General features: G+C 43.1%; 1 protein-coding gene across 1 annotated transcript in view; it reads left to right on the top strand.

The window, feature by feature from the left end:
* Window positions 1–12,018, top strand: part of FAM135B (family with sequence similarity 135 member B) — a 310,367-nt gene that overhangs the window by 70,117 nt on the left and 228,232 nt on the right. The window contains exon 2 of the mRNA XM_090040700.1: window positions 5,604–5,699. Coding sequence (XP_089896826.1) covers window positions 5,623–5,699 — 77 coding nt within the window. The 5' untranslated portion in view covers window positions 5,604–5,622. The remainder of the gene's footprint in view (window positions 1–5,603; window positions 5,700–12,018) is intronic.

Below are 12,018 nucleotides of genomic sequence, written 5' to 3'. Positions count from 1 at the left end.
CCTGCAGTCAGTCTTGCCTAAACAATCCTCCATTTTTAATGTTATTACTTAGGATTTCTAACTTACAGGAGTCTGTAACTAAACCACCGACTGCTGCACAATCCACCATTGCACGGCCCAGCTCTTCTCCCTGTGCCTCCAACGCAGCAATTTAGAGACTTCAGTACTTGCATACATCCCTTTGTGGGATTGGGACCCCAGTGTTCAGTGGCCATACTAGGGGTGGCTCCTAAATTGAAGGGGAAATTGCTGATTCAATGCTTTACATTTACCATGTACTTTAGACCATGGCTGGGCAGGAAACTCCCTTTTGTGGGATGAAACAGATCTTTAAACATGACTGAGAGCAAGACAAGCCAAAAGCTCGGGGCATAGGGCACTCCTATGGAGAACCAGGTTCTGGACTCTTGTTCTGCTTGCTTTGGAGCAGGGCCTGGAGAATGGGGCTCTGACATCCCCAGTGAGTTTCTGGAACGGGTACTCTGTCCCGTTTAAGCTTTGGGTTTGGGGACATTCCCCTCCTTGTCCCATGGTGTGGCCCCTTTCAGTGACTTGACATATGGACGAGCAGTAGACAGCTAGAAAATAGAGACCAGGTGCTGATCAGTTTGCTGCCTGTATACCCTGACCCTTCCCACATGCATACCTGTGAGCTGGCTCTGGGGAGACAGTTTTTGTCAGCTGCTGGTTGAGAGATAGCTGATAGGGGGAAAGGAATAAGAGGAGGGTTGGGCTGCAACAATCCTTGGGTTGTGGATGGAGGTCAGAGGGAGTCATTGGGGAAAAGAACTAAAGGAATTAAAAAGTAATACAGGACCACATCACTTCTCTACATTGTTGTAAGCAACGGGTGCATTCAACAGTGTCCATAATGTTCCCCACTGCTGTGTCTTTCCCACCCATTGAACACAAAATGGGTTTATTTCAAAGTTTCTCTTACTTTCTAAAATACCCTCAGACTTCACACTGAGATTCATGGAAGTTTGGGTCGAAAGGGACCTCAGTAGGTCATTGAGTCTGACCTCCTGCCCTGGGCAGGAAAGAGCAGGGGTGTCAGACAACCCCAGCTAGGTGCTTGTCCAGTCTGCCCTTGAAGACCCCCAAGGTAGACTCTTAGATGAAGAGTTGCGGTGCCTTAGGCCTGGAGCACTTTACTTGTATTGACTTTTGTAATTAGTAATGTATGTGCCTTAGGGTGTTCTGGATCTTGGGAGTATAAGAACGTGCCCATCATCCCTTGTAGTGGTAACATGGTATTTTACCAACAATAAATCACCACAGGTCTCACCTTCTCCATTCTCTTAATGCCCTTGCAAAGCAAAGCGGCTGGACTCACAAAGAGGAGAACGGCTAACAAGAGCGGTGCAATAAAAGCACCTACTATTCTTTGTGATTGCTTTGACTTAAAGGAGCTCACTTGCATTTAAAGCTTCTCAATGCAATTGTGATTTTAAGATTAAGTTGGATCCGTTTGAGCTCAAAAAAAAGCAAATTGCAGAAACATTTCAAGGACAAAAGAGATTTTTTAGTAGCTTAGCTCCCTTTCCTTTCTAGCAGCTGCTTTCCCCCTGAATCTCCATTGCCCTTTCTTCAGAAGCTGCTTTTTATTTTGCTTCTCTACCCTGACCCTATTGATTGCTATGCTAGGAGCAGGCGGGTTTAGAGAAGAGAACAATGCCATTTCATTGGGACTATGTTTTATACACATGATTTGTAAATTTAAAAACAAAATTTCCCCCCCTTTAATAGCAAGTTTTGGCCACCTAGAAGATCCACAATAACATGCAGGCTGCTCTATACGCAGGAACGATGGGGCTGCATTTCGGAGGCTCGTTTCCAAGATTTGTTTTGCTTCCTGAGAAACAGCTTGCTGCTTTTTCTTATGCTTGTACTAAGTGAATGTTTAAGGTTTTATGAGTCATTGTTCTTTAGCAAAGGATGTTTTATTTTCTTCCCTGGCCTTTGATTTTTTTGATGAATTCTGTGATGGAAAACAGACATGTATGGAAAAAACACTGAGGAAATGTCAGGCTATGTACCCTTTGATTTCTAGTCTGTTGGGGCAGGTAAACATGTTTTATAGTACTGTAGAACAGCTTCTGAGAATAAATCACACCTGCTGAGCCCAAGCCTGATGACCAATGCTGGCAGGTGAACTGCAGTCTTAGTCATGTAAACCCTATGTGGCTCTACAGAGATACGGGACAACATTGTTCTCATTTGCACTCAGTGTTTCCCCTTTGATTGCTTGAACATTGATTTAAAATCTCAACTAGAAATGCAATAACCAGGTGATTTTCATAGTTTCTAAGGTTGGAAGGGACCTGAACAGATCACCGAGTCCACCCCCCTGGCCTGGGCAGGAATGAGTGCTGGGAGGTTTTGTTTTTTAATATCTCTGAGTGCACTTGTGTGTGTAAGTACCAAATAGTCCCAATCATATGAAAGAGCGCAGGTTAGTTGGTGAGTTGCCACTAAAATGAACTCCATTGACCCAAAGACGGTGGCCATTTCATGGCTGTAGCAAATGAAAATGAAGAGAAGCATCAAACTTTGGCCAAGAGGCTTCGGCTTGAACAACCACTACCCTGCCCTATCGGCAGCAAAAGAAAATAACATCAAGTATTGATTAAAACATGTAAATGAGGTAAGCAAGGTTCTTTCGATAAATGTGATGTCTTTTATTAGACCAGCTAAAATAGTTGAAAAAAATTTCTTGACAGGCTTTTGGGTACAAACACCCTTCTTCAGGCAGAGGGAGATTTCTTCAGGCAGATGCTCTGTCTGCATGAAGAAGGGTGTTTGCACCCATAAGCTTGCAAAGAAGAATTTTTCCAACTATTTGAGTTGGTCTAATAAAAGATATCAAATTTACCCAAAGAAACTTGTCTGCCTATGTCCTTAGACCAACACAGCTACCACCAAACCCTCTGATAAATGAGCTGTGCTCTGGATTCAGCCCATGGACCCAACCCTGTGTCATTCATGTGGCCCCAGTGCCAGAGGAGTTGAGCTGCACTGTATTAATCCAACAAGCGTGATTCAGCTGGAGGCCTCTCACTTGGGGGAACTGCCCCCTTGTAAGGCAGCTAGTGTTTCTAATCCTCCTTTTTTGAGAAGAAGCAGCATTTCATCATTCATTGAAGGTACAAAAGAGACCAAAGAAAGGTAAATGAAATAAAGGCCTGTACACACATTTTTCTCTTTACCTAATCCTTCACGTTTCTTCAGCCTAACCTATCCCCACTTCTGGTTGGGAAAACCAGACTGTCTTCCTCTGTTTGCTGCTTCCATCCATTTGAATGTCAGCCCTGTTCTGCTGACAACCCGCTTATGCCCTTCTTCTTTATACCCACTATCTTTCACAGTTTAGTACCCACTTTGAACATAGTCTTTTATTCTGGGAAGCGTACTCCTCACCTGATTATGTGGAGCAGGGCAGCAGCAATTCTCACTACTAATGGCTTCCCTATTATATCCTCAAGTTTATTATAGCAACTTATTATTGCCACTGCCTTGTTATTTTAATATTCCTTTCCCCCTTTATGGCCTCCTTTGACTTATCCTACTTGATTGCAGGGAGTTAGTGTTGTGCAGGTAACCTGAAAGGGCGGGGGGGGGGGGGGATGGTACAAATGACAAGAGCTTGGCCAGATAGCTGCATTTGAGTTTACCTTTGTCATTTCAGAATTATAATAGAAATCATAACGGTGTGACACCTGAATTCATTTTAACAGAAGTTTGGTTCCATATATTGGAGTTTATGGATCTAGTACGAATAAAACAAGTAGGTCAGCAGTTATTTTCCATATATACAGTATCTGCAGGTGTAAATTTTTAAACGTGTGCATGCTCACATGCATGCATATGAACAAATATAAATATAAATAAAAGGATGTGGCTTTATATATACATGTATGCATAAAGCATGTATGTGTACTTGGGTATAAAATGTGTATATGTATGTATGCATAATATATACCTACAGACACAAATGTATGGTATGGTGATAGAGAGATAGATATAGAGATAGATAGATGGATGGATAGATATATATAAAATACGCTTAAAACTTCATGCTGCAGAACCTGTCACTCTTGAATCCCAGTCTGCAATGCATGTTTTTTCCAGCAGTGGCCAAAAAAAGGACGTGAGCTGCTTGTGAAAAATGAGACTGTATGAGAAGGACAGCCATTTAAAAAAAAAAAAAAAAAAAAGGCAAGAAAAAGAAAAAACAACAACTGTGTTTAAATCTTGTGGAATAAATAAACCAGTCACTTGGGAATCGTATAGTCAGGAGTGGGCAAATAGACTTATCAGGCAGCTACAGTGCATTGCTTCTTTGATAAATGTGCATGTAATAGACCATCAGAATCCTGCTTTGCCTTGCACGGATGTACAAGCACCTGCCACACTTCTGGCCATGACGGGAGCAAGAGTCGTGCGCAGACTCGTTACCTCTCCCATTGCAGAGGTAGGGCAGGATTGCAGATGAGAGCTTCTCTAACTTCTAATGGGGAAGTTGTTAATGCACTTGTTCACAGTCCATGGCCTCAGGGAATTGGTCACTTCTTACCCTCGCTTCCATGTCTTGTTAAGGAAGAAGAGCTCAAATTGATGCTTTTGAGGCATCCTTCTCCACGCTAATACAAGAGTTTTATATGGAGGGGAGTAGAGTGCATGGTTCGATTCAGTTGGGTCTGCCACATTTTGTCTGCGATATCCTTGGTATCATTCAGACTGCTTCTGAGAGCTGGCAGTCCATTAATGGCAAAGTCTTGGGAGGATGCAGGGAGTAATGAGCTCTTAGTTGGCCATAGGCCCTGATAAACCCTTAGCTTGGACCTGCTGCCATACTGCAGAATTGAAGAGCGCAGTTGTGGGTGTTGGGTTTTGCTTCCTGAAATCAACACTGGCAGAGCTCTTTTGAGGAAGAGACAAAATATTATCACTCTCTAACCTTAACTCCACCATAACCTCATCTGAGTGGCTTTGAATCCCTTGTTGAGGGAAGTCAACGTTACTGAAAGCAGCAATCCTTTCCTTTTATTATTTTGGAATTAATTCTCTTCCCAGAAAACCTTCCCTCTCTTTTCTTGGGTAAGTGTCTTGGTAGGAGAGGGGAAAGAGGACAGGGGAAAGAGAATCGTATTACTCCACTGGCTTTTGGCCAAGAACTCGGGATTTTTGGTCTATATTCTATTCACTGTGTCAACCTGTGCTGTCTCTGGCCCTTGGATTCTGTAAAATGGGAATAATATTGTCTATCTCCATAGGTGATTATAATAGCTAAGCGGAGTTTGGCTAGTCCTGTGAGAACTTGCACTAATTCTGGTATATGTTTCAATTATTATGATCCAATCCTATGCAGCAGTGGTGTTCTGTCCTCAAGTCTAGTTCGACTTGAATGTATCATTATTGTCCTTTGGTACGATGCTTATCAAGTCCAAGTCGAGAAGACCCTTCTCCCAAAGAAAGGCTTCCATTGACCTCAGTGGGCTTTGTATGAATCCCAAAGTGCTGACCCAAAAAGGAGTGATTGATGTGAATTTGTTAAGCAAAATATTCCGAGTGCTTAAAATAGCTGTATATGTGTCGTTTAGGTGATGACCTGAAAAAATCATGTCGGAGGTACAGGGAACGGTCGAGTTTTCTGTGGAGCTACACAAATTCCATAATGTGGATCTCTTCCAGCGAGGGTGAGTTGGGAGTTTCTACTCATTGTTAGCTGTTTGCCTAAGAACCATTTGTGGAAAAAGGCTAGTGTTTTAAAACAAGTTGCTTCCTGCCAAATGCATTTGTACTTCATGTCATCTCTTGAGGGATGGAGGGAGGGAGATCATTCGTCTTTCATTGCTGTTAAAGATGATGGGCATGTTATTTCCATTTATCGTAAAGTCAGATGGGCTGAATTATTCAAATGATGCCATATAAAATCAGACTAAAGGCATTTAACCACCTGCCTATGCTTAGGCACAGTGACTGCTTTAACTCAGATGAGTTAGCAATCTTGCTCTGATATAAAAGACAGCTGCACTGCACTCCATGTTAAATAATGTCTGTTTTGGGGTCAGCCAGAAGGCAAGGTAGATATGCACCTTTCCAGACTAAGCAGAGAAAGAATAGCGTGTGTATACACATATATACATGCATCTATGCATGTGTGTATATATAGAAAGAGTGATTGAGTGCGCACAGGTGTGTATATGTACACAGGAATATAAATGAAAGGAGGTGCATGCTCTCTATGTCTCTCTCTCTCTCTGTGTCTCTGTCTCTGTCTGTCTGTCTCTCTCTCTATATATATATCTATATCTATATCATTTAGTCTATAAAGGTGCATATGTAACCTGTCTTCTAACTGACTTCAGGCTAACCCAACTAATGTCCTGTCTATTTTGGGGTTATGTGTGCAATAAGTACATTTTCCTGTTTAATGGACTTCTGTTGATTCAGAGACATTTAGAACTGAAGCAATAAATATTATTTTCTACATCCTAAACCTGTGTTTAGAACATCCGTGGTTTTCTTAACCCCTGTATAATATATACTGAGGCCCAACCCCTATTGCCTGTCTATTATTGTTACTTCTAAGTGACAGATTCCACTTCCTTACCTAGTCCTTGCCTGGCAGTGAGGAGGTGCGACACTTCTGGGGTTATTAGATGAGGAGAGCCTCTAACAAAGTCGAACGAATGTTACTCTGTTTCTGTCATTTTTTGACCCCAGGTATTTCCCGTGATTCTTGTAATCAAGGCAAGGACCTATTTTCATGGTCTACTCAAAAAGGTTGTGAAGGTGTATACGTTCAGGAGTCTTTGGGAGTGTGTTTTTTGGCAAGTGATCATTGCATGGTCTGGTGGGATTTTGTCTTTGGTTCACAAGTATCCATTGGTTGTTTCCTAAATACCCTCTATCCCATTTCACCCTCACATCTCAGTTGTTAGAGATGTCTTGGATCTTCAGGTAACTGCTGCGTAAACTTTGGAACCGTTCAGGTGCTGGGTTAATTCAGTTACTCAGAGCTGCCACCACTTGGAAATGGAGTGTAGTTTTTTAGCTGTGATTGGACTGTGAAATGTATTGTGAATGTGGTGGGAAAAGGTCTGTGTTCATGAGACTGCTCTGAAAAGTGAAACCACCAAGTCTCTATGAAGAAATTCTAGTTTAGATATGAACCAGAAATACTCTTCGTGGCAAGTTCTTTGCTCCTGAGAAATGTTCCACAGCTCCAAAAGATGCAAGCCAAATGTAGATCCAATGACTTCAGGGAGATTGAGATGTGGACTAGACTCATGGCTTGTAGCTACAATGATGACATATGATGTATTCTGTGAATGCAGTCATAGCTGAACTACTATATATGTGTGTCCATTGTTTCTATTTGCCGATTTGTAAATAAGCCTACAACTCAACCTAATGTCTTGAATATGAATTGATTTTCCTAGGAGTAAAATGTGATCATGAGAATGTGAGTTTAGCCCTAAACAGATTAAACAGTCTTCCCATTTTACTATAAAGTCACTTATGTTTTTATGGCATAATGAATATTTAAATTGTTTGGGGTTTTTTTTTAATTCATTTTCTTTAAAAAAAAAAAAAAAAAAGGTACCTGGATTCAGAGAAGGCAATTGCTTGTTGCTCTCTGTTGGTGCTTGCTACTTTTTATTCTGATAAATACTCTCTAATAATTGTTCATATTGCAGTAGTTTGGAAGGCGGCTGTATGCCTATTGTCTGCACGGACCCTCGAGGAAACCAAGTCGATACGTCACAAGGTGCATACATGTACTTAAATAAACAGAAACTTGAAATTATGGACCTCGCTGCTCCCACACAGAAAACAGTAACTATTCATACCACAATGAAGATACTGATGATGAAAAATGCAGTATTTTACTTGCCCACCCTCAAGGATCGTTTGCGCTGTGGATGAGTAGAAACTTTCGCTGCTGATAGGTGAACATCTCGAGCCATCACTTCAAGGGTGCTGCTGCTGCAGCCACGTGGAGCTGCCCTCTGTGCCTCTGTTTCCAGGTGACCCAGGTTGGGGTGGCTGCAAAAGGGACACTGCTTCCCAATCCAGCCTGACACGTGCCTCCTGGAAACAGTCACCTAGGGCAGGTACAGCGAGCCATGGAGGCAGTGGCAGCGTGAGAGCCACTTTCCAAGGGATTGATCTCCAGGCTGCCGTTCCCAGGTGGAGCTGACCTGTGCATCTCTGATTCAAGGAGTTGCTTGTGGGGCTACACCAGGAAGTGGTTGTAGCAAGAGGGGTCGCTCCTGCTTGCGTTAAATTTACCTGGTCAATAGGCTGAGGCAGTACACACGTAGCTCTTAACTGGGATGTCATTAAACTCCGAATGGAGGCATGCTTTGAGCCCAAAATGGTTGAAAACTACTGGTCTCAAGTTGATTTTCAAGCAATAGGTGATTTATTTGAAAATCCCAGCTGTGTGCTACATAGAGCAACATGAAAAGAGTCCTTGAGCTGTGCAATAAAAGACCTGTTGTTACTGCCTGACAGTTGAAAGTACACAATATCCTGTATGATGGCTGACAGCATGAAGCTGTAGCCAGGTTTTCTGCATTTATTTCTGCAGCCATTCTGATTAGGTATAAAAACTGATGTGGGGGTGGATAAAAAGGTCCTTTATGCATCTTATAGATGGAGTTCAGATCCTAGAAAGCTCTGAAAAGAATGCAAAATTATTTGAACCCTACAGAAAGCTCCTACTGGCTTTTGTGGGTTTGCGATTAAGTTTTATGAAAACCATTTTTTTTTTCTTTTTAAATGAATGAGGAGACATTATGGTTGCATTGGGTGCTTTAGTTGACTCTGAATTGGTTTTCTTCTTTAGAAAAGGACAAATGCATTGCTTTCCTATAAAATAAATGCTTATTTCACCAGTCTGAGATCAAACTTAGCCTCAATACATTGCAGGGACGGATGTGAAAGGAGAATTATGACATTACTCAATCCAGTCCTCTCCACAGGATACAGAGAGCACAACGATATTTTTTTCTGACCAGCTGACATCTGTCACTTTCTCTGTGGCCCAACGATTAATATCTAGCATCCTTAGTTTTGAAAGAAGCCTGGCTACACCAAATAAGAGTATTAGGAAGGCAGAGCACAAACCTTTAACGAAAGCACTCGGTTCATTTTATTGCTAGAAAAAGTTGCGATTCCGAGCAGAGAGCTGCATTCTGACTTTTTCATCTGTCTCTATGGCAGGGATGGGCAATTATTTGGGCTGGAGGACCACTTAGGGACTTTCAGTGAGCTGTTGCAATGCCAAGCCAGTGCCACTGACCCTCTACCCACAACAGCTCATCAAAACTCAATAAGCAGTAGACCACTAGACCGGTCTGGGGCACTGGGCAAATGAGGTCTTCATAGAGCAGGCAGGGAGTGCTCAGCCAGGTGGATGAAATGGGGCCATGGGTAGGCGGGGAGTGGCATCCGGGAACAGGGCAGGTGGTCAGGACTGGGGCTGGGGCTGGGATCATGTGGTGGTCGCAGCATGGGGCTGGGACTCGGGGCAGAGCTGTGATCCGCTCTCAGCACAGCCCCATGCTGTCGCCGCCCAGTGATCCCAGCCCCGGCCCTGTCCCTGCCCATCCATCCCATTCCTGGGTGCTGCTTCTCACCCGCGGCCCCATCCCATCTGTCCAGCAAGCATGCCCTGCTTGCAGGCGGCCTGTGCCGATCTCCTCGGAGACCCTGGCTGCCTGCCCGCTCTGTCCAGCACCCCAGTGGTGGGTGTGGGGCAGATGGGCTGGGGTGCTTGGGCAGTGGGATCGGGTCTGGTGCAGCGATGACCCTGGCAGTGGCAGCCAGAAGGAGCTGCCACCACTGAGGCTGCAAGGAAGAAAGTCTGGCTGCCATGTCGCCCCAGTCCTGCTGTGCTCCTGGGGCAGGGGAGACTGGCTGCATGCGCCACAGCTCAAGGTGCTCCCTGCCACCGCTGGCTGGATAAAATCCCTTAATGAGCTGGATCTCACCCACGGGCTGTATTTTGCCCACTCCTGCTCTATGGGGACCCGGGGAGGCAGGCATTGTTCTGGAAGTTGGGCTTCTCCCTTTTGAACGCTTGCAGTAACACAGTAGAAGACTAAGCGCTCTCATCGGCTGGGGCTAAGCCCTGTGCGCTTGTTAAAATGTGTTGCTGAGTGGGAACTGCCAGGCATAATTACTACAGTAATGTACAACAGCATTGCAGCTAAAATGCTGTTTCGTTCAGGATTAAATTTACAGGAACTCGGTTCACTTGCAGAGGTAACAGTTATAGTGTAAAAGCTGAGGCAGGCTCCCAAGCTACAAACCCTCATTCCCAAACACTGCATTTTCAAGAACTTGAACATATAAGAGCATCTAGGAAGATATTTGTTCAAGCACTCGCAGATAGCAAAAGACTTCCCAATCGGAGGAGCAAGATCTCCTTAGAGAACCTTAAAAGAAGGAAAAAAGCTGGATTGTGGAAACTATTAGTCAGGCTGAGCTTGACTGGACCTGTGATGGACTGGAGTCTGGTTGTTCAGCCTTATATTGCCTGGGCTGCAGATCAGTTTGGGCTCTGGAAGCAGGAGTTTGTAAGGTGGTTCAGAAATCATCCTGTTTCTTGAGGTGCAGCGCAGGGAAGTTCTCACTCAATCGCAGGAGTCGGCCAGCCTAGTCTGAACTCAGTAATTTCTGCAGAACGCCTTGGCTCTGACATTCGCATCAGATCTTGTGGTGCGGGGGCAAATCTACCACTCCCTGTTACCATAACGAGTTTCTAATTACCCTTGCATCTTTTTATTTTGGTGCTTCTCCAGTTTTGCTGATTAATATTCCAAACATATGCTACCGATAGGTGATACTGAATTAATTTGTTTGCAGTCATTATTCTTCCTGTCTACACCCTGCATAATGATCTGAAGTTTTCTTCCCTTCTCCGACACGGCATTTGTATCTTCACTTTTTAAACTCTTTATTTTTTACCATCCTTCCTATAGAGTTGGCATCCTTCTGGATGATTATATCTAGTTATTTAATGGCTTCTACCCTGTGATAACTGATTATATGTCAAGTATTAATGAATTAGTTCTCGCACTCTCCTAGTGACGTTATGCCAGGACGGTGGGAAGTGCAACCAAAGAGGAGCTTGACTAAACAGTGAAACTCTTCAAGAACATGAAATTTAAAAAGGAATTGTACAAAATTAGAAACTCGTCCCTGTTGCTAAGCATGAGTATTAGAAGTATAGGGCAGACGTATAGGGAGAAAATCAGGAAGGTCAAGGCAAGAACTGAGATATAGGTAGAAAGGGATAAAGATGGTAACAAAGCTCCTCCTACCATAGTATGACAAGTATTATGTTCCTTTCTATACAGGAAAAGGAAGCTAATAATTAATAATGAAATGCTTTAATGCCTTTTTTACTTCAGTCTTCTCAGAAAAGATCAATTATCAGATGAGAAGGACAGTTGCTGGCAAGGAAAGAGGAGCAGGTATTTAGCCTTGAATAAAGATCATTTAGACAAGCTGGATGCTTTCAGTTCAGCAGGGCTGGATGGGGCACCATATTTACTCAAATCGAAGATACCCCTGATTGTAAGATGACCCTCTAATAGTTAGATTCAGTACAAAGAAAATGTATAAATTTGGGTTATAATTTTCAGGTATAGAATCTAATTATTGGAGGTTTTGCCTTGAATTTGTCCTCTTCCCATTGCTACAGCAGGGAAAATAAATTTGGGAGGTCATGTAGCCCCTTTCTTTTTCTCCTTCTAGCACCTTCCCCCTCTCCTTACTATTGGATCCTGTCCTCCTGAGCATGTAAAAGGAAGAAACAAAGAATAATCTTGAAATTAAAATACTGTAGCATTTTGCGTATAGTACCCATAAACTTAGTTCATTCCAAATCAATGTATAGTATCTTTTTTGAAACTGCTGCATGTTTTAGCACAGGTGCTCCATAAACACACTTTTGAGCAGCACATTTTACCTATGTTTGATGGTATGTGTGATATT

This window comes from Crocodylus siamensis, chromosome 3 (genome assembly GCF_052110815.1).
Source record: "Crocodylus siamensis isolate JL-2025a chromosome 3, ASM5211081v1, whole genome shotgun sequence".
NCBI classification, from domain to species: Eukaryota; Metazoa; Chordata; order Crocodylia; family Crocodylidae; genus Crocodylus; species Crocodylus siamensis.
Note: the sequence above shows the minus strand (reverse complement) of the source record. Positions and strands in the feature narration are given on the sequence as shown.